Below are 26,495 nucleotides of genomic sequence, written 5' to 3' on the forward strand. Positions count from 1 at the left end.
GCTCAAAAAAAGGCAATGTATAACCTTCCTTTTTTACAAAAAATTGACTGCACCAAAATTTCTCGGGAAAACACATTTCTTATTAATTTTGGTGCGTAGAATCCAAAACAAATCGTACTTTTTCGGTTAAACCTCTCAATCAAAAGTTATAGACTAGAAACCAATTTCGAAAAAAAATTCAAAGGGCTGTAACTTTTGAACTAGTAGCCCAATCTTGGAACTGTTTGAAATTATGGATTCTACAGGCCACATTCTATAAGAAAATTTTTTTCCGGGTCGATCTGAGACAATTTTTTTTCGGGCTCAAAAAAAGGCAGTGTATAACCTTCCTTTTTTACCAAAAATCGACTGCACCAAAATTTCTCGGGAAAACACTTTTTCTTATTTATTTTGGTGCGTAGAATCCAAAACAATTCGTACTTTTTCGATCAGACTTCTCAATCTAAAGTTATAGACTAGAAACCAATTTGGAAAAAAAATTCAAAGGGCTGTAACTTTTGAAAGAGTAGCCCAATTTTGGAACTGTTTGAAATTATGGATTCTACAGGCCACATTCTATAAGAACATTGTTTTTCCGGATCGATCACAGACAATTTTTTTTTGGGTCTCAAAAAAAGGCAGTGTATAACCTTTTTTACCAAAAATCGACTGCACCAAAATTTCTCGGGAAAACACTTTTTCTTATTATTTTTGGTGCGTAGAATCCAAAACAATTCATACTTTTTCGATCAGACTTCTCAATCAAAGGTTATAGACTAGAAACCAATTTCGAAAAAAAATGTAGAGAGCTGTAACTTTTGAACTAGTAGCCCAATCTTGGAACTGTTTGAAAGTATGGATTCTACAGGGCACATTCTATAAGAAATTTTTTTTTTCCGGATCGATCTGAGACAATTTTTTTTCGGGGCTCAAAAAAAGGCAGCGTATAACCTTCCTTTTTTACCAATAATCGACTGCACCAAAATTTCTCGCGAAAACACTTTTTCTTATTAATTTTGGTGCGTAGAATCCAAAACAATTCGTACTTTTTCGATCAGACTTCTCAATCAAAAGTTATATAGACCAATTTCGAAACAAAATTCAAAGGGCTGTAACTTTTGAACTAGTAGCCCAATCTTGGAACTGAAATGGTGAGGTAAAGTGCGTGAATAAAACGTTGAAAGAAACCTGAAAGAAATGGTGCAGGATTTAGCTTGTAAAGATCGCAAAGAGGTGTGAATGAAATATGAAGAAGAGGTAAAGGAATAGGAAGACTTAACAAATGTACACACGTACGATGTACTTTATATGGACGTACATATTAAGTCCATTTGTCACAACACTGTACCTATAGTGTATACGCACTATTTACGTCCAAAGTATGTACCTACTGTACGTAAATTGTACATGATTATATACACTGTACGCACATAAGAAGTACACGATAGTGAAAAAGTAACGTACATTGGACATATTTTGCATCTACTAATCAATATGAGATGTAGAATATTGACAGGAAGGATGGAAAGAAGTGTGAAAAATTTGGTACCCTTTCACATTTGCATATACATATATAGGTAACACATTGAACCATTTGTGTGCCCCATATCATATATGGTACAGAACTACATGCACGTATAAAACAGTACCATATACAGTTGGAAAAAAAACTATGCAATAAACGTATGCTAATCCATGACCATACAAAAGTCAATCCTTATTGAGTCTCTCATAAACAATCAAACAGAGAGATTGCCAATTTGTTTTAAAAAAGGTGAAATCATTACAACATAAAAAACTTTAGGTCTTTTAAGTTATAACAATCAAGACTGCACACCATATTCAACAGGGAAACCTTGTTCCTCATGTAACAATGTTCCCTTGTTGAATATGACAGACTCTTGGAAAATTAGAGAAATTCAAGTACATATATAATGGGAATAAACAAACAAAAAATTTAACAACAAACAGTACAAAAAAGCAAACATTTTTTGTGTATATTTATTACGATACCGATAATAAATTATATATAAATCTCATATAAAACAAGCAGAATAATCTTATACCTAATTATTTACAAGCATAATACAATAAAAACACGAGAAAGCTAAAAACGTTTCAAAAACTCCTCGGACACTATTCTCGCCCTCGCGTTAACGGCGAGTTTCATTTCGGAAATCTCCTTATCGATCTCCTCCATGAAGTGTATCACGAAATCGACGAGTTTATGTTTGTACATCTGCTCCGTGTGAAAATTGGTAATGAGAAAGCTAATATCGTAGCCCTCGACCGGTTTCCTCCTCAACACGATGAAGTTCTCCGCCCGCATCATCATGAATCGCATGAACTTCTTGCAGAGTATCTTCTCGATCTCGTCCGCCTGCTTGACGGCAATACTGATTCGTACGGAATTGACGGAGGCCTCGATGAAGACCTTCTCCTTTTCGTTTCGGGAGATGACGACGGGCGTCAGGAGGAGCTCCTTGCTCGATCTAACCTCAACTTCCGGCTTGTTGTGCCGCTCGACGACCTGCGACGAGAAGTTGTCGAGGCACATCGCGGCGGTTAACGTGTGCCGTACGGCGGTCAGGTACGGCCTTAATGTCGCCGACATTTTTGTACTTTTAATTTAATTTTCTACCTAAAATCGAAAAGGATAACCACACCTCGACTCCAGTCAACGATCGACGCCCTATCTAAAATTGACAGCGCTGTCATATTGACGCGGACGCATCACTGGAGATTGCCGTGTCATGAGCCACAGATGAGATGGTCTACAGGGTGTTTCCACAACATCGCAATTATATCATTACGAAATCCCGGAGCATCAAATAACAGTTCAGTCTTCTTCCATTTTGAATAACACCTCCTTAATTATGCATCTTGAATTTTGCGTTACTGAATCGTCTTGAATTATCTTATATTGAATTAAAGATCCTGAATGAAACTCACCGTCGCTTTTTAGTTCGTCGAAATTCCACCAGGAGCTTAAATGGCGCCACCGTCGCTTTTTAGTTCGTCGAGATTCCACCAGGGGCTTAAATGGCGCCACCGTCGCTTTTTAGTTCATCAAGATTCCACCAGGGGCTTAAATGGCGCCACCGTCGCTTTTTAGTTCGTCGAGATTCCACCAGGGTCTTAAATGGCGCCACCGTCGCTTTTTAGTTCATCGAGATTCCACCAGGGGCTTAAATGGCGCCACCGTCGCTTTTTAGTTCGTCGAGATTCCACCAGGGTCTTAAATGGCGCCACCCTCTCCCATCTTGTATTATTTTCAATCATCTTTTGGTAAATGAATTTTGAATATTAAACCTTAAATCATTGCCATTGGCGAATCATTATCTCTCACACTCTGTTGTGATTTTCTTGAAATCCACAATGAATACAGCTCTAAAGCAATTTAGGAGAGTTCTCGTAACCACTTGGACACAACTTAAGCGTCCCTTATAAACTTAAATGCTCTTAAAGATTCATGAAACCTCTTAAAGAATTGGATTCCTAAAGGCCCAAGGATCTAGGTGACCTGCATCTGAACGTCGAGAGCTCTTTCACACTGTTCTTAGACAGTTTTCATCGTCACAGGAGTGCCAAATAACTGTTGCTACATTAGTTACGACGCCTAATGCCGGGACTGACCTCGACTCTCAACTGTAGGCTTGAATTCTCTGAACGAAGGGCAAGTTACCTATTTCGGGGGTGAGATCCTGCTAACAAAAACTCTTCGGTTTAGAGTCTATGTGGTTAGTTTGATTTCACCAGCAAAGCCATGGAATTTTCCATCTTGCTTTTAACAGAAGTGTTTTATTGCACCAAAGGTGAGTCACCTGTTGCACAGCTATCTTGTTTCGATACCTGATTGTACCCCAACCACTTCTTTGTTTTGCAACTTGCTTTTATATCATGCTTTATTATATCAATAAATTGCAACAAATTATCATATACATTATAATAATAGTTTATTGAGCCTTACATTAACAAAATGACAATCAAGGAAACCAGTAAAGGCTAAATAAAGGTTTACATTATGGTAACCGTTTCACCATTGCTCATTCGATAATATTGACTATTAAAATAATTGATCAAAATACGAATTATACTATTACGCCATTATATTCTGCGTTCTGGCTAAATGTGAAGAACCCAATATCCTTCATCGGTTGAAGAATTTCACCCAGGAGCCCATATTTCTCCTTATTGAACGATTTGGAATAGATGTACACGTGTTTGAAGCGTAGACCAATAAGACTGAGCATGGTATTCGTTTTACCGCAATTGGACGGTCCACAGATTAAACATCTTACGCTGTTTGGAAGTAACTCGCCATGTTTTTTTTGTGTTCCATATTTTTAGCGCATTTCCACAAAAATAAAAAAAAATGCGCTATTGTGGCCACTTTGTCCGTCCGTCCGGCTGTCCGTCCGTCCGTCCGCTCGTTTTGCGACGCTACTAGTTCTTTATCTTAAGAGCTATTGTTCTACTTTTTTCGCCATTTGGTTCGTTATGGTGTCGAGTCTTGTACCAAGGAAGGAATTTTTTCTGTACCGCTTACAAAAAAAGTTATTGTAAAAAAAAACAAAAACCCGTTTTTTACATTTTCCATAATTTTACACTTTTGCCGTTTATTAACGATCCTAGAGATCGTTTATAATTTTGCATTGCTATCTGTCGCCTGCCGGTTGGTCTGTCCGTCTGTTCCTTTGTCTGTCTGTCCATCTATCTGTCCGTGTGAACGATAACTTTGTTTAGAAATGTTCGATCGCTTTTACATCTCCGTTAGTTATGAACTGAATTGCATGAAATTCAATATGGGCATAGCTTTAGCCATATAATACGCAATGCCAAAAGTTGAATCGAATCGATTCAAAATTCACAGTGCCCTTATCGCATCTCGACCATTTATAAACCGAATTGCAAAATTTTTTACTTATAATTGAATGAAATTTGATACATAGGCACTTGGAATAAAGGAAAATCAACTGCCAATTTCAAAATTTGGTTTTGCGCATGCGCAGTGCCAACTTTTTTATTTATGGAAAAATTTAAACGAAATTTGATACATAGGCACTTGGGATAAAGGAAAATCAAACGCCAATTTCAAAATTTGGTTTTGCGCATGCGCAGTGCCAACTTTTTTATTTATGGAAGAATTTAAATGAAATTTGATACATAGGCACTTGGAATAAAGGAAAATCTAGCGCCAGTTTCAAAATTTTATTTTGCGCATGCGCAGTGCCAACTTTTTTATCTATGGAAGCATTTAAGTGAAATTTGATATTTAGGCGCTTGGAACAAAGGAAAATCTAACATTAGTTTCAAAATTTAGGTTTGCGCATGCGCAGTTCCAACTTTCTTATTTAGAAAAGCATTGAAATGAAATTCTTCTCATAAACTGACATTGAAGTAGCACGACAAAAATGGATTGCCCATGTGCAACGCTATCTTTCATATTTGTGGCCGGATTTTTACGATTTTATAGAAGTTGCATCTTACAAATGGGAAATGAATGCAAGTGGAAATGCGCTTTATGTAAATCGTTTACGATTACTTTTTAACTTGTTATCATTAATTTTATTTATGCAAACATACAAATCAGTTTCTTCACTTACCTCCAGATCCCCGGACCCAAATATATGCCCATTCTGACAGGGAATTTTTGCAATGCGATGTTCTATACGTTATTTTGTTGCCTGGAATAGATTTTGTTTTGTTTTTTTTTTAATTCATCATAGCCTACTTGATTAAAATATAAAAACCCTTGATATAACTGGTATCTTATTTTCAATCTTATGCTATGATAGCTCGTTGAAAAGAGAATTAAAAAATCTATCAACTAATCTAAAAATCCAATATGGCACCTATTTAACTTTAGGAAGTTGGTAAATGTTCCTCAGAGGTAGCCATCTTGAATTTTTTTGACAACAATTCTAAATTAGGCGTATTAAACGCAGTAACTTTTATATAAAACTTTTTTTATCTCTTATGCTTTCGATGATATAGGACATTAAAGGAAATGGCCAATTTGAGTTTTTTTGCATTTACGTCGAACCTATTCGATATTTTGAATTTCCACAAGGAAATTTTAAATAAGCATCTAAAACTGCAAAACATTGTCCATTTAACAAATTCTCTATCTTTAATAATAAGAAAGTTACCCATGCAATCCCACCCGATCTGGGACACACTGTATACTTCGCAAATTCCTATACATTTATTTTCGAATGTATCACCAAGACAAATTGATGCCAATTACAGAAAACTATATTTCCGATTCTTGTAACACCAACACAACCTCACTAGGTGGCGCCACAATCGGAAATTCAAACCTACCGATACAAAATGACCAACAGTCGCAAATTCAAATATAACAACACAGAAACTAAATGCACGACCTACTGCCAGTCGTAACAAAATTTCACCATGTATATAAAACGTTCGCATCTCCCTATACATTTATTTTCAAATTTTACCGCGTAATCATGACATAGGGCAGAGCCAGAACAAAATGGCGGACCAATTAGGGCACTACGTCCACAACTCTCGCAATACCGTATACATTTATCACAAATTCAACTTGGTCAATATTCGCAAATTAAATTTACCGCCACAAAATGGGACAGCAATGACAGCGCAGCACGTATGACGTCATACAAAAGGGAGAAGGGATGGCCGCCGTATCATTACTCACGTGGATGTGCGATTCTAAGCGTAGGATGCCATGGAAAATGAGCAAGCACCCTTTATACATTAACAAAAAAAATACGTTACATACACAAGGATATGCCCTTCAGCCCCGAAAACAATACAATTTTTGTTTTCAAACGGCTATATTTAGAATGGAATTGCACCTGAGTACGTCACCTTGAACCCGAAACTCTTCAGGAAGGAATCGCGTGACCTTCAGTGCGTTTTTTGTTTAGACCACAACCACGATGACCTTCAGTTTAACTTTGAAATGAACTCCCTATACTTAATTACCATTTGCTAACGAAGCCCATTCGGATATTAGCTTCTAATAAAATCTGAAAACCAGTCACCTTTGTTGAAAAATAAAAACAAATTTGAGTGCACTTATTTATTACATACAATTAAAGTTAATAATAAAAATTTAATAAAAATATTAACAGTGTTTAAATATTTAACAATTTTTGGTAAAATTTCAAAGTGTCTCCGACCAAAAACTGATTATACGTATAACAAATATAAATAATAGAATTTCTAGACACAAAAATAATATAAAAAGTGTGGAATGTTAATTTTTTAAGTACAAATTCGAAAAGATCACGTTCATGGAGTCAAATTAAATTGGAAAAGTGCGTGGGGTGTTCAGATCGTCCCTTGTTTTATACAAAAATATAATGACGAAAACTTTAAAGATCCCTGACTTTGTAAAATGGAATTTTAGTACACTATCGCACCTACAAATATACACGTCTAATAGCTTGCGTACAAAAAATAGCGTCGACTTTATACATAACAAATACAGAGAGCACCTAAATCGGCGTCCGCAACTAACCAGGCAAGTTATATTCTTCAGAGAAACGAGATTAAATTAATCCACTATCACAGAATTAGTAATTTTGAAAAATCGAAAAAAAAAACGCGCAGCACCTACGTTTAGCAACTTCTCTTTTGGTACACGGGGTTACAGTAAACTTAGGCACTTTTACTGTCGATTTATCGAACGTTAAGAGTGAGAGAGTATTGCGTTACAATAATACTGATAATATATTCCCTAATGAGCAATTGGATTACGCGTCAACGTGTCATGTAAAACTGAACACACTCGTTTTCGGTACTTTCAAGCAATTGAGAGGTACTATACGGCGTGTTCCAAGATAAATTTGTCCAGTTCCAAGTTCTGTACTGCGTTTGTCGCATGCTTTTCAGTTATGTTCCGGTATCACTTCTATTTTTTTTTTAAAATACACAGTGGAACACGCCGTATATCGAATTTACCAGAAAATAGCAGCTATGGCACATCTCAGATTAGTTAATATGTACATTTATGTAACAGTAAAGCCCGATCACGACGAAGTCTTACAGTTTTGAGTTGTATGTAATACAAAATAATAATAATAATAATAATTTTCAATTATTTGGATTTTAATATTACACACAACTGAATTCTGCAAATAATTAATGGAGCTACTTATCAACAAACTGACAGTCTTATAACGCCGTAAACTCCTGCGGACTGCTACAACGTGCGGGAGAGTTGATATTAACTTTCGGATTACCTAGCACCTTCAAGGAGCCCCGACCGTACGTATTGCGACTTTTGAAGTCGAACCTACCGCTATCTCTATGATTTAAGGTCTGAATGATGTTCTTGACGATGCTGCTCGTTGGCTTAGGCAAATTTCGCGCACTCGCCGCTTCGGCTTCGCCCCCCTTGTTGACGGAGCTCTCCCTTCGCTGCACGAAGGAGACCGGTTTCGCCGCAGACGACGAACTGCCCGAGTCTCTGCCCAAACTGTTTTTGAAAATGTTTCGATTTATGCAAAAGCTCGAGGTGGCGTTTTTGCTCGCGTCACTCACTTTCGGACGGTTGAACGTCGACGACACAATATCCGGAATGCCGCAGAACTGAGGCGCACCGTCACTATTAGTCCGACCGGCGGCGTCCGCGTTATTGGCGACGCTTTTGACGTACTTCTGGGTGACGCTAGAGGGCGACAGGCTACCCGTTTTAATACTCATGCTTTCTAGACTTAGATTAGATAATTTCGGCTGGGTATTCACGACGGATTTCGGCTTATTTACTTCAAAGCAACTTTTTTTGCCCAAAAACTTTATGCGATCTTTCACGGAGATTACTGGCTCCTCCTCTTTTGAGACCTCGCCCAGTTGGTTGCGCGTAAAGTTCTTGGGCACTTGGCGCAGTTGCGGTAGAAGCTGTCCTTTGCTTGTGCTGTTATTCTCCTTGCCGGACGTTGCCGAACTCGCCACCTTCAAAGGCTCAACTCCTATGAATTTCTCTGTATCGCTAATGAAAGCCGCGTCGTTTCGCAAGAAGTTGATATTCTCGTACTCCGGCGACTTGTACGTCGACGGACCGAAGTCCTCGCAACTCTTCGTGCTCAGCACATCGCCGCGCGTGCTATCCGAATTGCGACTGCAGTTCTCGTAGCTCTTGCTCAAGCTCGCGTTCGTCGCGTTCTTCAAAATCGGCTTGACGTTCGACTTCCTGCCCGTAATCAGATTGTCCGCGCTCGACACCTTGATGATCGGCTTCAGATTGTCCGCGCTTAGCATGATCTTCGAATCCTTCGACGGCGCCGTTTTGCCCTCGCAGATCGGCTCGAGAATCGGGCTGCGGCAGCCGGACGGTATGCCCTCCGGAGTCGTGCTGCCCGAGGAGCTCGGACTCTGACCGCGGTAATGCTCGATGTCGAAAACTAAATCGGACGGCAGGTGAATACCGACCGATAGATGCATCGACAAAGATTCCAACCATACTTCGGTAACCTCAAATGGGGGCCTAAAAGTAAGCGGCGTGTTAGCACAATTTCTTCCTAGTTTTTTCGATGCGCCTGGTTTTTATGCCGGATAAGAAAAAAAAAAGATGTCGCTGAAACATCCCGTATATTTTAATTTAAAACGCTGTGTAAGTGTTCCACTTAAAAAAATGACGTTAGGTCTGAAAACTTTTTTACTGGACCCCGTATACTGGCAGTTTTAAATTTGGCCGGCTCCCGCTAACAATTTTATGCCCCCCGTTAAACATCAAGACAACAGTTACGTCACTGTTTTAGCGGAAATCAATTACACAAGGATGAAAGCTCGCCAATTATGATTATTGTTGTCGGCTTGTGCGATGAGACGAGGGTTTTTTCTTTTGAACTTGTTCTTGTTTCCTTCATTAATTAGTAATTGACGATTCGTTTATTGAAAGATACCATAATTGGTTTTGGGTAAACCCTGAGACCTCCTGGATATGATACTGACAAGGTATATGAATGAGAATCATTTCCTCTGATTCGAAGTGAGTTTCTTAAATGCGATTTTTTTCCCTCCGTTCGAAAATGTTAGTCGAAAGCCTCGCAAGGAGCTTCTAATCTTCTTGATTGAGGTCCCTTCCAAATTGCTTTGTTCTTTTATATTTGCACCACCCACCACCAGAACTCCCCCCCCCCCGCGCAAACAAAAAGCCCGGAGTGATACGCAGTACTCCAGTACATACATTTACACGGGTGCGCGACAGTGTATTACAGGACATACGATACACAATACCCTCCGTGCGGTAAGACGTCAATTGAGTGTTGGCTAATGGAAAATCAAGGCCCACCACCTGTTCGAGAGAAGTCCAAGCCGCCCTAGTCGCCCGGAAAATTTTCGCCGCCCAACTCAAAGGCGGAGGACGACTAACTCAACGGCCTGATCCAGAGAAACACCTTCGCTACAGGGGGAGCGCCTACCGCCAATCGCCACCACCACTGGCGGTACATACTATTGACCCTTCCACCGATCGGAGCGCCTCCGTACCGTTTGAACGCCGCCAAACAAATCCTCCAAGCAGAGTTGTCGCACATGCTGAACAACGACATACTAGAAGAGTGTGAATCCCCATGGGCTTAATCTGTGGTATGGGTGCCCAAGCCGGACGGATCCACCCACCTCGGGTGTCACAACCCCAGACAGCTACCCTCTGCCGCGCATCGATGACCTCCTCCACGCCGCCCATGCTCGAGACTAGTAATATATGGCCGATTCTAAATCTCACTAAATGAAAATCCCTAGAAAAGTCACTAGAATTGAGTGGTTCTGAACTGTGGTAGCGAGGTTTGCGCCTGTGCTAACGTCAAGGGGGTCGAGGTTTGCGCTCAAGATAAAGTATCGGAGGTTTGCGCCTGTGCTAACGTCAAGGTCAAGGGGTCGAGGTTTGCGCCTGTGCTAAGGTCAAGGGGGTCGAGGTTTGCGCTCGAGATAAAGTATCGGAGGTTTGTGTCCGAGCTAAAGTAGTTTGGTTTGCGTCGAGGGATTTGTCGATGGTAGTGTACGGCCGATTCTAATTCACAATTCTAAAAATGAATTTGAAGATGTGGTGGGGATTGACGCTTATATAAGCCTCTATATTTTCGTTACAAGGTGTCCATGTATTAAAGAAGTCGTGGATGGCATATGCTGAGGAATCATGGACCAAATCTGTCAGCACGTCAAGGTCGTCGAGGTTTGCGCTCGAGATAAAGTATCGGAGGTTTGCGTCCAAGCTAAAGTAATTTGGTTTGCGCCTGAGTCGAGAGTAATATATGACCGATTCTAAATCTCACTAGATGAAAATCCCTAGAACAGTCAATAGAATTGAGTGTGTGGCGATCCATGGGTGGATCTGGAACAGTTGTTTTTTAGTTTACATGGTGATAATTTGAATGTCATTTAATCAAATATAAAAATGTTATTAGTGTTATTTAATTCTATTCTAAACGCTGAATAGTGACCACACTACAAGTGGTTCTGAACTGTGCTAGCGAGGTTTGCTCCTGTGCTAACGTCAAGGTCAAGGGGGTCGTGCGCTCCAGATAAAGTATCGGAGGTTTGCGTCCGAGCTAAAGTAATTTGGTTTGCGCCTGAGTCGAGGGGTATTGTCGATGGCAGTGTACGGGTGATTCTAAATCACACTAAAATCCCCCTAGAAAAGTCACTAGGATTCAGTGGTTCTGAACTGCGCTAGCGAGGTTTGCGCCTGTGCTAACGTCAAGGTCAAGGAGTCGAGGTTTGTGCTCGAGATAAAGTATCGGAGGTTTGCGTCCGGGCTATTTGGGCCGGAGGTTTGTTGTCAGGTTACGGTGAAGTTTCAAGGTCGTTTAAGGCAATTTGATCGTGGTGGTTTACTTCCGGGGTAGGATAATTTGATCGGGGCCTTCAAGTAACTAGGTTTGTGTATGTGCTGCGTGGGTTCGAATGTTTTGCTTGTACGGTTCTGGACTGGGGTTTGTAAAACTAGTAAAGCTACTCTCGATAATGTAGGACTGAAATCACACCAAGTTGCTTTCGGGGTTTGCGTCCGGGCTAACAATTCTATCTCCTGTCAATCACCGTGCAGAAATCTATTACTGTAGATTTCAAGGCCACACTTTGGAAATATAAGGGTTTTTTCATTCAGTCCGATAGTGCTTTCCAAACAGTTAAAAAATGGATCTTAATGCGCTCAACAATGAAACATTCTGTAAAGCCGTCACGACCACTGACCGTCAGTAACTCCTACATCTTCAACCCATTCTGTGATCCCGATACGATTTAAAACTGATTGCATCAGAAGAACATAATGGTCCGACAAGAAATCTTGCAGTTTCTTGACCTTCTGTGATCCTGATACACCTATGTCGAAGCAAAAAATTGGTATTGAAAGACGAAAAGTCGTTTAACGGTTTTTGAAAATCACTGACCGTCAGTAACTCCTATATCTTCTACCCTTTTTGTGATCCCGATACGATTTAAAAATAAATGCATCAGGAGAACATAATGGTCTGACAAGAAATCTTGCAGTTTCTTGACCTTCTATGATCCTGATACACCTATGTCGAAGCAAAAAATTGGTATTGAAAGACGGAAAGTCGTTTAACGGTTTTTGAAAATCTCTGACCGTCAATAACATCTATATCTCCAACCCATTCTGTGATCCCGATACGATTTAGAACTGATTGCAACAGGAGAACATAATGGTCCGACAAGAAATCTTGCAGTGTCTTGACCTTCTGTGATCCTGATACACCTATGTCGAAGCAAAAAATTGGTATTGAAAGACGGAAAGTCGTTTAACGGTTTTTGAAAATCGCTGACCGTCAGTAACTCCTATATCTTCAACCCATTCTGTGATCCCGATACGATTTAAAACTGATTGCATCAGGAGAACATAATGGTCCGACAAGAAATCTTGCAGTTTCTTGACCTTCTGTGATCCTGATACACCTATGTCGAAGCAAAAAATTGGTATTGAAAGACGGAAAGTCGTTTAACGGTTTTTGAAAATCGCTGACCGTCAGTAACTCTATATCTTCCAACCCATTCTGTGATCCCGATACGATTTAAAACTGATTGCATCAGGAGAACATAATGGTCCGACAAGAAATCTTGCAGTTTCTTGACCTTCTGTGATCCTGATACACCTATGTCGAAGCAAAAAATTGGTATTGAAAGACGGAAAGTCGTTTAACGGTTTTTTTGAAAATCACTGTCCGTCAGTAACTCCTATATCTTCTCCCATTCTGTGATCCGATACGATTTAAAACTGATTGCATCAGGAGAACATAATGGTCTGGCAAGAAATCTTGCAGTTTCTTGACCTTCTGTGACCTTGATACACCTATGTTGAAGCAAAAAATTGGTATTGAAAGACGGAAAGTCGTTTAACGGTTTTTGAAAATCGCTGACCGTCAGTAACTCCTATATCTTCTACCCTTTTTGTAATCCCGATACGATTTAAAAATAATTGCATCAGGAGAACATAATGGTCTGACAAGAAATCTTGCAGTTTCTTGACCTTCTATGATCCTGATACACCTATGTCGAAGAAAAAATTGGTATTGAAAGACGGAAAGTCGTTTAACGGTTTTTGAAAATCACTGACCGTCGGTAACTCCTATATCTTCAACCCATTCAGTGATCCCGATACGATTGGAAACTGATTGCATCAGGAGAACATAAGGTCTGACAAGAAATCTTGCAGTTTCTTGACCTTCTGTGATCCTGATACACCTATGTCGAAGCAAAAAATTGGTATTGAAAGACAGGAAGTCGTTTAACGGTTTTTGATAATCACTGACCGTCAGTAACTCCTATATCTTCAACCCATTCTGCGATCCCGATACGATTTAAAAATGATTGCATCAGGAGAACATAGTGGTCTGACAAAAAATCGTACAGTTTCTTGACCTTCTGTGATCCTGATACACCTATGTCGAAGCAAAAAATGGGTATTGAAAGACGAAAAGTCGTTTAACGGTTTTTGAAAATCACTGACCGTCAGTAACTTCTATATCTTCAACCCATTCTGTGATCCCGATGCGATTTAAAACTGATTGCATCAGGAGAACATAATGGTCTGACAAGAAATCTTGCAGTTTCTTGACCTTCTGTGACCTTGATACACCTATGTTGAAGCAAAAAATTGGTATTGAAAGACGGAAAGTCGTTTAACGGTTTTTGAAAATCGCTGACCGTCAGTAACTCCTATATCTTCAACCCATTCTGTGATCCCGATACGATTTAAAACTGATTGCATCAGGAGAACATAATGGTCTGACAAGAAATCTTGCAGTTTCTTGACCTTCTGTGACCTTGATACACCTATGTTGAAGCAAAAAATTGGTATTGAAAGACGGAAAATCGTTTAACGGTTTTTGAAAATCGCTGACCGTCAGTAACTCCTATATCTTCAATAACCCATTCTGTGATCCCGTTACGATTTAAAACTGATTGCATCAGGAGAACATAATTGACAAGAAATCTTGCAGTTTTTTTACCTTCTGTGATCCTGATACACCTTATGTCGAAGCAAAAAATTGGTATTGAAAGACGGAAAGTCGTTTAACGGTTTTTGAAAATCTCTGACCGTCAGTAACTCCTATATCTCAAATCGACAGATTTGGTCCATGATTCCTCAGCATATGCCATCCACGACATCTTTAATACATGTACACCTTGTAACGAAAATATAGAGGCTTATATGTATAAGCGTCAATCCCCACCACATCTTCAAAGTCATATTTAGAATTGTGATTTAGAATCGGCCGTACACTACCATTGACAAACCCCTCGACGCAAACCAAACTACTTTAGCTCGGACACAAACCTCCGATACTTTATCTCGAGCGCAAACCTCGACCCCCTTGACCTCAGCACAGGCGCAAACCTCGACCCCTTGACCTTGACGTTAGCACAGGCGCAAACCTCCGATACTTTATCTTGAGCGCAAACCTCGACCCCCTTGACGTTAGCACAGGCGCAAACCTCGCTACCACAGTTCAGAACCACTCAATTCTAGTGACTTTTCTAGGGATTTTCATCTAGTGAGATTTAGAATCGGCTATATATTACTACTCTCGAGTAATGTCATCTATCGACCTACAGGCCGGCTATTGGCAAGTCGGCGCCGATCCTGCACCATTAAAAAAGATGCCATTTGGGCTACGGAATGCCCCATTCAACTTCCAGCGCCTCATAGATCACCTAACTCGTCTACGTCAGCGTGACCTGAAGGCCAGGCGAAAGAAGTGTTAGTTCGCAAGGGAGCAGATCCGGTACCTGGGACACGTCATCGCGGCCATCGCGGAATTTCCGGAACCCAGACGTGCTCTTGGTACAGACGATTTGTACCAGGCTTCGAACAGCAAGCGAAACGACTTACGGGACTGTTAAAGAAAGACGTAACATGGACACACAACTTTCGTTCGTTATCAAGACAGACGCCAGCCAGTACGCCATGGAAAGTACCGTACACCGGCCGAGTCTGCGTTTTACGTCCCACTTTAGAAAACAAAGTCGTGATACTTTGATTAAAACTTTGCGCACTAAAATTCTGAGATTCTAAAAAATTCTAGAACATTCACGAAAAGTTCTAAAAAAATTCTACAGTGATTTTTTCCTGAATTTACCTGCAATCCGGGTTCAGATCGGTACACAAAAACGCGATCTTGTAGAACGAGTCCGGACACGTCGAGCAAAACTTCTCCTTAAACGCCACCTGGTTCAATCCGAAATCGTTTGAGCGTGGAAGAAAGTCGGGATCGGCCTGCACGCGTCCGATGATCTAAAAGTAAATTACTCAGAACTGCCAAAAGACGCACGCGCGGCGCTTACCTCGCAAAGCACGATGCCGAAGCTGAAAATGTCGACCTTTTCGTCGTATTTATTCCCCTTCATCATTTCGGGCGCCATCCAGTAGGGATTGCCGACGACCGTGTAACGTTTCTTCCTCTCCTGCCGTCGGCCGCCGCCGATGCTGCCCCTAGGCGACGACCTTCTCACGCTGCTCGTGTCGTGCGACACAATACGGGCGAGACCGAAATCGGCAACTATCACAGTCTTGTCCTAAATTAAAAATCGTTTTAATCCGGCAGGCGAAAATGGGGCGCGTACTTCTCTAACTAAACAATTGTGCGAGTTAAGGTCTCGGTGTATGATGTTCATGGAATGTAGGTAGGCCATACCGGCCGCGATATCCTTCGCGAACGACACGCGTTGCTCCCACGGCAGCGGCTGAGACGAGTCGTGTATTAATTCCCTGAGAGTGCCTCCCGCTATGTACTCCGTGACGAGGTGCAGCCGCTGCTCTTTGTACAGTACGCCAATAAAGCGCAAAACGTTAATGTGATGCAAGCTTCTCAACACCGCCACCTACACAAAACTTATAGAAAGCCGATCAGGCCAGCAGCGACACTCACCTCCTTCAAAAAATTTTTCTGAGCCTCCTCGTCGACGCGGTACAGCTCCTTCACGACCATCACCTCGGAGGTATCCTTCGTCGTCACCTTGTAAACCTGCCCGAAGAACCCCTGGCCCAGTAGCTCCCCCTTCACGAGATCCGAGGCGCGAAACACGCGTTGCTGCGGCCTCGGCTCTAGAAACGAGTGCGCTCGCGACAAATCCGTGCATCGTTTCGAAATCGGTAACCTAAAACCCAATCACGTTAACTCCTAAAAAATCGCCGGCGACTTACTCGTCCAATAGCCGGCTCATCGACGAGCTCCTCTCCTTATCCAACGACTGTCCCACCTCCGAGACGTTATTCTTCCGCCTCAGCTGCCTCGACCTGGTCCCGCTCATGTAGCCCTCGTCGCGTCGTTTAAACAGTCTTTCTTTATCACCGGTACGTAGATTTTTAGCGCTTTTCGCATTATTGTCGATTATACTTTGGTCCGTTGGCGTCCGCTCGAAACTCTCGTTGTTGATCGACTCGGTCGAGCCGAAGTACGACGAGTCGATCGGTTTATTTTTTCGATTGGGAATGTTCGTATCGCTCGAGGTCGTGGTCAGCGGCAGGCTCGTCTTAGGCACGAGGAATGTTTGGCGACGTCTGGAGACGGCGTCGGGATCGTGCTCGATCGTCAACTGTTACATGCGTGTTAAGACGACGAACGAAAAGGTACAATTCAACAGATAACTAACTGACATGCTAAAGAGAGACACGACATTGCACCATAAAACAAGGTTACTCTTTAGTTACGTCACCTGAACATGGCGGTAAGGGTATGACACTGGTACAAAATGGAGCAGAAAACTAGCACAAAATGGCGGACAAGCGGCGAGAGTCATAAAATGGCGAACCCGTGGGCGGGGTACAAACAAAATGGCGGAAGTGGGAGCGGTCCGGGTTATCCACGCTTTGCTTAGAGGAAATTGGACAAAGACATCTTTTGGCGTGAAATTTATGAAATCGAATAAATAAGCTTGAGCACAATCATTGCCCAGGCACCACATACCCACCTCAGAACAGAGAAAAGAGAGAATGGAACAAATAATGGAAAAACTGATGGGAGAAAGAGTGGCAAGAGAAAATGAAAAAGATTAAGGGGAGGATTATGACGGAAATGAGGAGAAGGGAAGAAAGGCCAGGAAAACAAAAAAGAAAGACAAGGTGAAAATAAAGAATCAAAGGGAAGGTGAGGAAAGAACGTGATTTAAAGGAGATATAAAGAATATAAAGAAATCAGGCGAATCAAAACAGAAAAAGAAGAAAAAGTGAGGCAAATAGAAAAAGGGGATTGTAAGGTGCTATAAGAAAAAAAGAAGAGAGAAAATATTAGACAAATAGAAGAAAACGTATGAGATGAGAAGCCAAAGAAAAAGAAAAAATATGAAGAAAAGAAATTAAGAGGGAGGAAAGAGTGTAGAAGAGAGAAAAGGAAAAAAAAGGGGGGGGGTGAAGAGGAGCTATAGGAGAGGAGAGAGGAAAAGAAGAGAGGACAGAGAGAAAAGAGAAAGAATGAGAGAGGGAGAGAAAGAGATGAACTTCAAAAAACAAATTCTTACGGGAGCATATCACGCAAATTAAGCGCTGCTTAACAAAATTTCGCAGACAATGCCATGAATTTTAAAAATTAATTAATTATGGACCCACAGGACATTAATTAAGCGCTTGCTGACCAACATTTACACGCGATTGGAACAAATTTGAGCCGAGAGTCATGACTTTCAAAAATTAATTAATTATGAAGCCACAGGATACTAATTAAGCGCTTGCTGACCAACATTCATGCGCGATTGGAACAATTTTTCGCCGAGTCATGAATTTCAAAAATTAATTAATTATGGACCCATAGGACACTAATTAAGCGCCTGCTGATCAACATTTATGCGCGATTTGACCAAATTTCCGCCGACAGTGATGAATTTCAAAAATTAATTATTTACGAAACCATAGGACACTAATTAAGCGCTTGCTGACCAACATTTGTGCGCGATTGGAACAAATTTTTGCCGACAGTTATGAATTTCAAAAATTAATTAATTATGGACCCATACGACACTAATTAAGCGCTTGCTGACCAACATTTATGCGCGATTGGAACAAATTTTCGCCGACAATCATGAATTTCAAAAATTAATTAATTATGGACCCATAGGACACTAATTAAGCGCTGGCTGACCAACATTTATGCGCGATTGGAACAAATCTTCGTCGACAGTCATGAATTTCAAAAATTAATTAATTATGGACCCATAGGACAATAATTAGCGCTTGCTGACCAACATTTGTGCGCGATTGGAACAAATTTCGCGAGTCATGAATTTCAAAAATTAATTAATTATGGACCCATAGGACAATAATTAAGCGCTTGCTGACCAACATTTGTGCGCGATAGGAACAAATTTTCGCCGAGTCATGAATTTCAAAAATTAATTAATTATGGACCCATAGGACACTAATTAAGCGCTGGCTGACCAACATTTATGCGCGATTGGAACAAATTTCGTCGACAGTCATGAATTTCCGCGATTTGAATTTCAAAATTTCAAAAATTAATTAATTATGGACCCATAGGACACTAATTAAGCGCCTGCTGACCAACATTTATGCGCGATTGGACAAATTTCGCGACAGTCATGAATTTCAAAAATTAATTAATTACGAAACCATAGGACACTAATTAAGCGCTTGCTGACCAACATTTGTGCGCGATTGGAACAAATTTTTGCCGACAGTTATGAATTTCAAAAATTAATTAATTATGGACCCATACGACACTAATTAAGCGCTTGCTGACCAACATTTATGCGCGATTGGAACAAATTTTCGCCGACAATCATGAATTTCAAAAATTAATTAATTATGGACCCATAGGACACTAATTAAGCGCTGGCTGACCAACATTTATGCGCGATTGGAACAAATCTTCGTCGACAGTCATGAATTTCAAAAATTAATTAATTATGGACCCATAGGACAATAATTAGCGCTTGCTGACCAACATTTGTGCGCGATAGGAACAAATTTTCGCCGAGTCATGAATTTCAAAAATTAATTAATTATGGACCCATAGGACACTAATTAAGCGCTGGCTGACCAACATTTATGCGCGATTGGAACAAATCTTCGTCGACAGTCATGAATTTCAAAAATTAATTAATTATGGACCCATAGGACAATAATTAGCGCTTGCTGACCAACATTTGTGCGCGATAGGAACAAATTTTCGCCGAGTCATGAATTTCAAAAATTAATTAATTATGGACCCATACGACACTAATTAAGCGCTGGCTGACCAACATTTGTGCGCGATAGGAACAAATTTTCGCCGAGTCATGAATTTCAAAAATTAATTAATTATGGACCCATACGACACTAATTAAGCGCTTGCTGACCAACATTTATGCGTGATTAATTCGGAACCATTAACTTCAGAGAGAATAGTAATAGGACGCAGGGCGTTAAGCTACGCGAAGAGGGAGAGAGAAAGCGAACTGGTAGCGAAGGTGGAAATGTTGGAAACAAAAAGCAATGGATATCGATTGGGAGAGGTAGATGGAAACCCAAGCACAGAATTGGGCAGAACTACGTAATCAACAATAATAAAGGACAGAAGAACATTAAAATCATAGCGACTTGCAGATGTGAAAATAAGGGCTGGAGAGAAGAGAAAACGAAAAGTAGATTATGTGGTGAGAGAGAGGAACACATAGAGCATGTAATGTGGGAATGTAGAAAAACAGAACAAACAAAGATAAGCAGGAAATAAAAGAAAGAGGTATTATATGAAGATAAGTGAAACAAAGAAAAAAGAAGAGAGAGAGGGAGATAGGGACTCACTCTTTTCCACGTTCTTTTTTGAAAAGGTGCTGTATTGAAACACTTCATTACCACGTAAACAAAATGTTATCTAAACCCATTAACACATCTGTCCATTTTATACAAAAATGCCTAACAAATACATAATCTCTAAAGATAAAAAAATTTTACACAAAGAAACACCTGCAAATTGTGTTACAATAATAATTGATCAGACTTGCGGTTGCATTCAGTTAGCTATCTGCTGCAGTTACCCGACCAAAGATAGCCACTAACCTGTAAAACTGTGTCGGAGCATCGCAACAAATTCTCCACGTTCTCCAAAGGCGTCTCTTTCACGGGAATGCCGTTTATCTCCAAAATATTATCGCCAATGTGTAGGGACATAAGGTCATTGTTCATATCCAATCTGTCACAAACGTGGTATTAGTAGAAAAAGAGGGGTAAGCTACGAATGAGTCATGCAACCCGTTTTTAAGTAAAATTAATACCAACCTACCTATACGAGGGAATTAGGTAGCAGCAAAAGTTAAAAGCGGATGTTAAGAAGGCAAAAGCCAACTGCAGCAGTTTCCCTTGAAGCTTCCACACCATCCTGTACAACTGGTTAAAACTACCCGTAAAATTATTACGCGAAGGGTACTTACTGCGATATCGTCAGTCGATGCGATTTTCCGTGGAGCGAGTCGGAGTTAAGAAGGCAGCTTGATTCCACTCCTGTTGGTTAAAACTACCCGTAAAATTATTACGCGAAGGGTACTTACTGCGATATCGTCAGTCGATGCGATTTTCCGTGGAGCGAGTCGGAGGACAGCTTGATTCCCTTTTGCCCGCCGGGTATTTCGACTAGCCTGATCGAGTGCGGTTTGTGGGAGATGAAGGGAAATCGGGCCGTCTTCTCCAACGGCTGCATTTGGCGCTTATAACACTGGCCGCTATAAAAAATATGGCGCTGTAGTGTTAAGAATTGGCATTTTTTGAATTGAATGGCGCTGATGCTCTAAGGACTGTTTAACATCCTTTTGGATAAACTTTTTGGGGATTACAGATTTTGAGACTTTGGGAGAAGAGAATCTTTGATTTTTAATTTTTGAAATTTAAGATTTTGGGAATTCTGGAAATTTGTGGTTAGAGAATTCGAGTTTATAGAGATTTTAATTTTCAGGAATTTTTTTGTGGAATTCAAGATTTTGGAAAGAGATTTTTCAAATTTTGAGAATTTAAACTTTTCAATCTTGGTAGTTCTAAAATTCCTAGGATTCTGGAACTCTATTTTGGAAATCTTAAGATTCTGGAACTTGTTGAGACCATAACATTAAAATTTTGTAGTATTTTTAAATATTTTAGGTTTTAATTTTTTGAAACTATGGGAGCTTGGAGATTTTGGGATTTTTTCAATTTCGGGGGTTTACGATTTTCAAATTTTTCAAATTTGGGACTTGAATTAAGATTTTGGGGTGTCTTAAATTTTCGGATTTCTAGATTTTGGGACTTCGGGAGAAGAGAATCTTAGATTTTTAATTATTGACAATTAAGATTTTGGGAATTCTAGAAATTTGGGAATTTACGGTTTTGCGAATTCTAGGTAAAGGACATTTATTAAATTTCAGCAAAATAGTTGAAAAAATTCAAGATTTTGGGTTTTGAAAATTTTATAAATGTGAAACTCCGGAAATGAGAGTTTTGTTGCAAATTTCGCATTTTAAAATTTTGAGATTATAGGCATTTTAAATTTTGGTGATTCTAAAATTTTGGAAGGCTTAAAATTTATGATTTTGAGAATTCGATGTTATGGATGGTTCAGTAGAATTTTTTATGGAATTCAAGAAATTTAAGATTTTTGAAATTTTGGGATTTTGGACTTTTGAGAATCTGAATTTTTAAAATTTTGCAAATTTCATATTCCAGTGACTACTTTTTCCCTTGCGCTCCTTTTTTACCGTGGCGTATTATAGAAGTGGAAATCTTAAGATTCTAGAACGTAGAGAGATCTTAGGAGTTTTTTCAATTTCTAGGACTAAAAGATTTGGTTAAGTTGAGACCATAGAAATTTGAGGTTTTGGGAATTTCATGTTGTATTTTTAAGGATTTTAGATTTTGATTTTTTGAGATCATGGGAGTTTTGAGATTTTGGGAATTCAAAATTTTTGAAATTTCGGGAATTTAGACTTTTTAGAATTTGAGTTTTTGAGATTATAGGTAGACATTTTAAATTTTGGCAGTTCTAAAATTTTGGAAATCTTAAAAGATTCTGGAATTTACGTGATTTTGTAAAGTTGAGATACCATGGAAATTTGATATTTTGGGAATACGAGAGTTTAGAAATAGCGGGATTTGGATTTATAGAACTTAAGGTTTTAAAATGTTGCAAATTTCATATTCTGGGATTTTAAAATTTTGAGATTATAGAAATTTTAAATTTTGGTAGTTCTAACATTCTGGTAGTCTTAAGATTCTGGAACTTACAGATTTATCAAATTGATATAAATATAGACAAATTTTGCGAAGTTGATATTTTAGTATTTTTAAGAATTTTAGGAATTCGAGATTTTTGAAATTTTGCAAATCCCATATTTTGGAATGCTGGGGTTATAGACATTTTAAATTTTGGTAGTTTGAAAATGTTGGAAGTCTAAGATTCTGGAACTTACGTTGAGACCAGAAATTTGAGATTTTTGAAATTTCGGAAATATGAATGAGTTTTTGAAATTTTGCAAATTTCATATTTTGGGATTATGAAATTTTGAGATAATAGACATTACAAATTTTGATAGTTCTAAAATTTTTGAAGTCTTGATATTCTCGAAGTCTTAAGATTCTGGAACTTGGAAATTTTTTTACGTTGAGTTTTTGAAATTGAATGAATGAATATGAAATTTCATATTTTGGAATTTTAAGATTAGGTATTTATTTTTTTTTTATTTACCTTTATTTAATAAACATTTTAAATTTTGGTAGTTCTTAATTCATAAAATATTTTGTTTAGACCATAGAAAGTTGAAATGTTGAGAATTTGATATTATAATAGTTTTATGGATTTTGATTTTTTGAGATCATTGAGATTTTGAGAATTCACGATTTTTGAAACTTTGGGAATTTGAAATTTTAGGAACTATGATTTTAGAGATATATTGAGGTTTTGAAGTTTTTTAGATTCTTTGAATTTTGTAATTTTTTTTAATTCTTTCTTTTCCTGAATTTTTTAATTTGTATTTGAAGCAACGTTACATTTTGTTGTATACTTGCATTGAGTAATCTTTAGGATTTTTTAATGTTTTGTATTTGTGTATATTTTTAAAGATTTTAGATCGGGATTTTTAAAATTCAGGGAATTTGAACTTTTTAGAATTCGAGTATGTATTCATATTTTGGTTCCAATTTTTGGAACCCTATTTTGGAAGTCTTAAAATTATATATTGTCGTATTTTTTAAGGATTTCGATTTTTTGGGATCATAGGGGTTTTGAGATTTTGGGAATTCGAGATTTTTGAAATTTCGGGAATTACGAGTTCCTGAAATTTTGCAAACATTTTATGATTTTGAAAATTTAAGATTTTAATCTTTTAAATGTTGGTTGTTAGTACCCCCTTCCCCTTAAGAGCGGGTAACCCTATGTTGCAGGATCGATGATCCACCCGACCGTGCACCGCTCAAACCATGCGCGCCCCCAAATGTTTTGATAAAATCATCGATACCTCCCCTCCCCCATGTTTCAAGTTATCTCACCCCAATTTTATTTAAAAAAACAACTTTCCAGTATCCCAAAATGCATTTCAGGCTCTCCAGACCAATCGAATCGTTTCTTGATCCTTCTAAGTACTCACCCCCGCCTTTTCACAGCACTCTAATACTATCCAGAGATTGTAATTGCCAGGAAAAGAACTAGAAATCTCTAGAGGAGCTAAGGGCTCTCTCTACAACTTCTCATTGTCGTGGCAACTAGCCGACTTATCAAATTGTAACTTAAAAGAGAGGAACCTACCAATACAACTTGGAGCGTTCGACCAACGCGTACGAATCCCCGTCGCCGATAAACAGCCCGCACGATCCGCAACAGAAACATTCCGGATGGAACTTGTGATCGCCGGCGACCATCACCGGCCCCGTGATTATCTGACTGCACTGCTGGCAGCACTCGCCGTACCGCGTCCAGTAATCGTCGCGGCAGAACAGCAGTCCGTCCTTTTCGAAGTACCAATTCGAGAGGGACGCGTCGCACGCCGAGCACCTAAAAGTGAACTTTGTGCGTAAACGAAGCGAGGGCAAAAAATCCGGGTACAAACCTGAAGCATTCCAGATGCCATTCTTGACCCAGAGCGCATATAAATTCCTCATCGTCCAAAACATTTAAGCAGCCAGCACAAAAAGAGTCGGAATGTTGGTCGGTTTCAGCTGTAAAAAATAAGTGCGCCTGTGTAAATGGGACTTACAAACACTGTGACTTTAAAGGGTTATAAACAAACAATTCGGGACGTTTAGAACAAAATTGGGGAATAATCGGGCGAGCTCGTTGGAAAATTGAATTATTTTAAAGGGATTTTGGAGTTGGAGGTGTTGATGTAGGTGGATCACCCACGCACAAGTTTTTGTGTGGAAACGTTGCGAATTTCCCGAAGTTTTCCAATTTTTCTTTAGCTCACACTATTCCGTAAGGTTTCAGCTTGTTTACGTACCATTTTCTGCTTGTTGATACATTTTTTATACACTAAAACGAATAATTAACTCATCATGGATTCCTCTTAACACTAAGAAAAGCCAGGTTCAACACGACAAATTCCTAAGCGTGATTAATATGACAAATAAACAATGCTATACAGGGTGGACATCAGAAATAGTCCGATCTGACGGTTGAAATCTTAGACAAGGAAAGAGACGTTGAAACACAGAATTAGCGTCGCCGTAGCAGTAAAAAGGACATCCATTCTATGTATCTGTGCACAGGGTAGCCCTACCAGGCAGCACTTAGGCACACCAAAGGCCCATTGTAGGTTCCAAAGAGCTGATCCACAGGATCGTCACTATACCCACACCGACAATACCACATACCATTCCTTTCGTCACGATTAGAGCACCGATGACGGAATTTTTACTTATCCCTCCCCCACTTTTACAAATTAGCTCAAAACCAACAAAAAATTGGACAGACGGACAGCTGTCTGCCAATTCATAAAAACAGAGGTAAGGAATATTTATTTGTCAAACTAAATACACGTGAAGTTTATTACATGTATAGCTTGCTCGTTTTGCCATCCGAAACCACCTTCGAACCGCCATTTTGTTTTGGGTCCGAATCATGGTTCGGCTTTTGCTCGCCCCCTTGCCCTTTGGGTTTTTCGGTGTGATCAGGCTGTTTTTGGTCTTGGTGCTGATCCTTGCCTATCGACTGAACCATCTCGTTGAGTTTTTTCGCCACGTTTTCCACGACGTCCTTCACCTTCTGAAACATCGTTTTCAAAAGGGATTTTACGCTATCGTGGATGATGGATACGGTGTGCACAATTGCCTTGCCCAGGTCATCTTCAGCAAACGTCCCCTGCAAAACTAAGGTAACATAAAGTTCTCAATAGAGGTCTCTACCTGAGCGATTGTTAAGATCACGGCAGCAACCACAACTACGGCCCTCATTCTTCACTCTAACGATTGTGTAAACTTTTCAGTTTTGTATGGCAAATAAACAGAATTCATTAAATTGGGGCAATTATATTCGCGTTGTTGATCAAATTGTGTTTAATGGGCCAAATCCGTACATTGTGCACTGCCTGTGGTTGCTTTGTAAGTGGATAAATGGCCAAAAAAACTAAAATATGTTATGCAATACAATTGATTTTTCAATTTTTTGTCGAATGCGAGATATTGCTACGCAAAAATTTAGCAAGTCCCTTATTTTTGAGTTCATAGGAATAAAATTAATAAGAGAAAGAGCCCGGAGTGTAGTGTAGTGTAGTGTAGTGATGTAGTGTAGTGTAGTGGTGTAGTGTAGTGTAGTGGTGTAGTGTAGTGGTGTAGTGTAGTAGTGCAGTGTAGTGGCGTTCAAGGGAGAAAACCTTGAGGCTTTGTCTCATTCTAAAAGGTCTTCAAGAACCTAGCAGAGCCTTGAATGGTCTTTCTCGGAGAATTGAGAGGTTTTGAGAAATCTCTATGGGAAACTGATATAGTCTTTTAGAGTTTTAAGGGTCTTTTCAATACACTAAAAAGTCTTGAAAAACCTTAAAAAATGTAGCGGGATTTTAAAGATTTTTTTGGGGATTTGCGTAGTTTTTTCGAGGTTCCTAAGGGATAATAAGCTAAA

The 26,495-nt window shown here is 39.5% G+C and overlaps 3 protein-coding genes across 7 annotated transcripts; all 3 read right to left on the bottom strand.

The window, feature by feature from the left end:
- Positions 1-1,964: 1,964 nt before the first annotated feature.
- Positions 1,965-2,687, bottom strand: LOC116161599 (actin-related protein 2/3 complex subunit 4). The gene has a single exon (XM_031474998.1). The coding sequence runs from the start codon at positions 2,591-2,593 to the stop codon at positions 2,087-2,089; it is 507 nt and encodes a 168-aa protein (XP_031330858.1). The 5' UTR covers positions 2,594-2,687; the 3' UTR covers positions 1,965-2,086.
- A 4,349-nt stretch (positions 2,688-7,036) lies between these two features.
- On the bottom strand, positions 7,037-24,977 carry LOC116161119 (LIM domain kinase 1). Of its 5 annotated transcripts, XM_031474343.1 has the most exons (12): positions 24,880-24,977; positions 24,490-24,598; positions 24,189-24,434; positions 20,971-21,141; positions 20,706-20,801; positions 20,483-20,615; positions 16,637-17,028; positions 16,362-16,590; positions 16,057-16,314; positions 15,778-16,008; positions 15,573-15,727; positions 7,037-9,460 (listed from the first exon to the last, which is right to left on the bottom strand). In XM_031474343.1, the coding sequence occupies exons 1-12, from the start codon at positions 24,899-24,901 to the stop codon at positions 8,149-8,151; spliced, it is 3,354 nt and encodes a 1,117-aa protein (XP_031330203.1). In that variant the 5' UTR covers positions 24,902-24,977; the 3' UTR covers positions 7,037-8,148. The 5 variants fall into 5 exon arrangements, with proteins under 5 accessions (XP_031330203.1, XP_031330204.1, XP_031330205.1 ...); XM_031474344.1 differs by lacking the exon at positions 20,706-20,801; XM_031474345.1 differs by lacking the exons at positions 20,971-21,141; positions 24,189-24,434; positions 24,490-24,598; positions 24,880-24,977 and adding an exon at positions 20,854-20,892.
- A 400-nt stretch (positions 24,978-25,377) lies between these two features.
- Positions 25,378-25,897, bottom strand: LOC116162539. The gene is made up of 2 exons (XM_031476174.1): positions 25,784-25,897; positions 25,378-25,739 (listed from the first exon to the last, which is right to left on the bottom strand). Exons 1-2 carry the CDS (start codon positions 25,829-25,831, stop codon positions 25,428-25,430), a joined length of 360 nt encoding a protein of 119 aa, XP_031332034.1. The 5' UTR covers positions 25,832-25,897; the 3' UTR covers positions 25,378-25,427.
- Positions 25,898-26,495: the final 598 nt, after the last annotated feature.

This window comes from Photinus pyralis, unplaced genomic scaffold, assembly GCF_008802855.1.
Source record: "Photinus pyralis isolate 1611_PpyrPB1 unplaced genomic scaffold, Ppyr1.3 Ppyr1.4_LG10, whole genome shotgun sequence".
NCBI classification, from domain to species: domain Eukaryota; kingdom Metazoa; phylum Arthropoda; class Insecta; order Coleoptera; family Lampyridae; genus Photinus; species Photinus pyralis.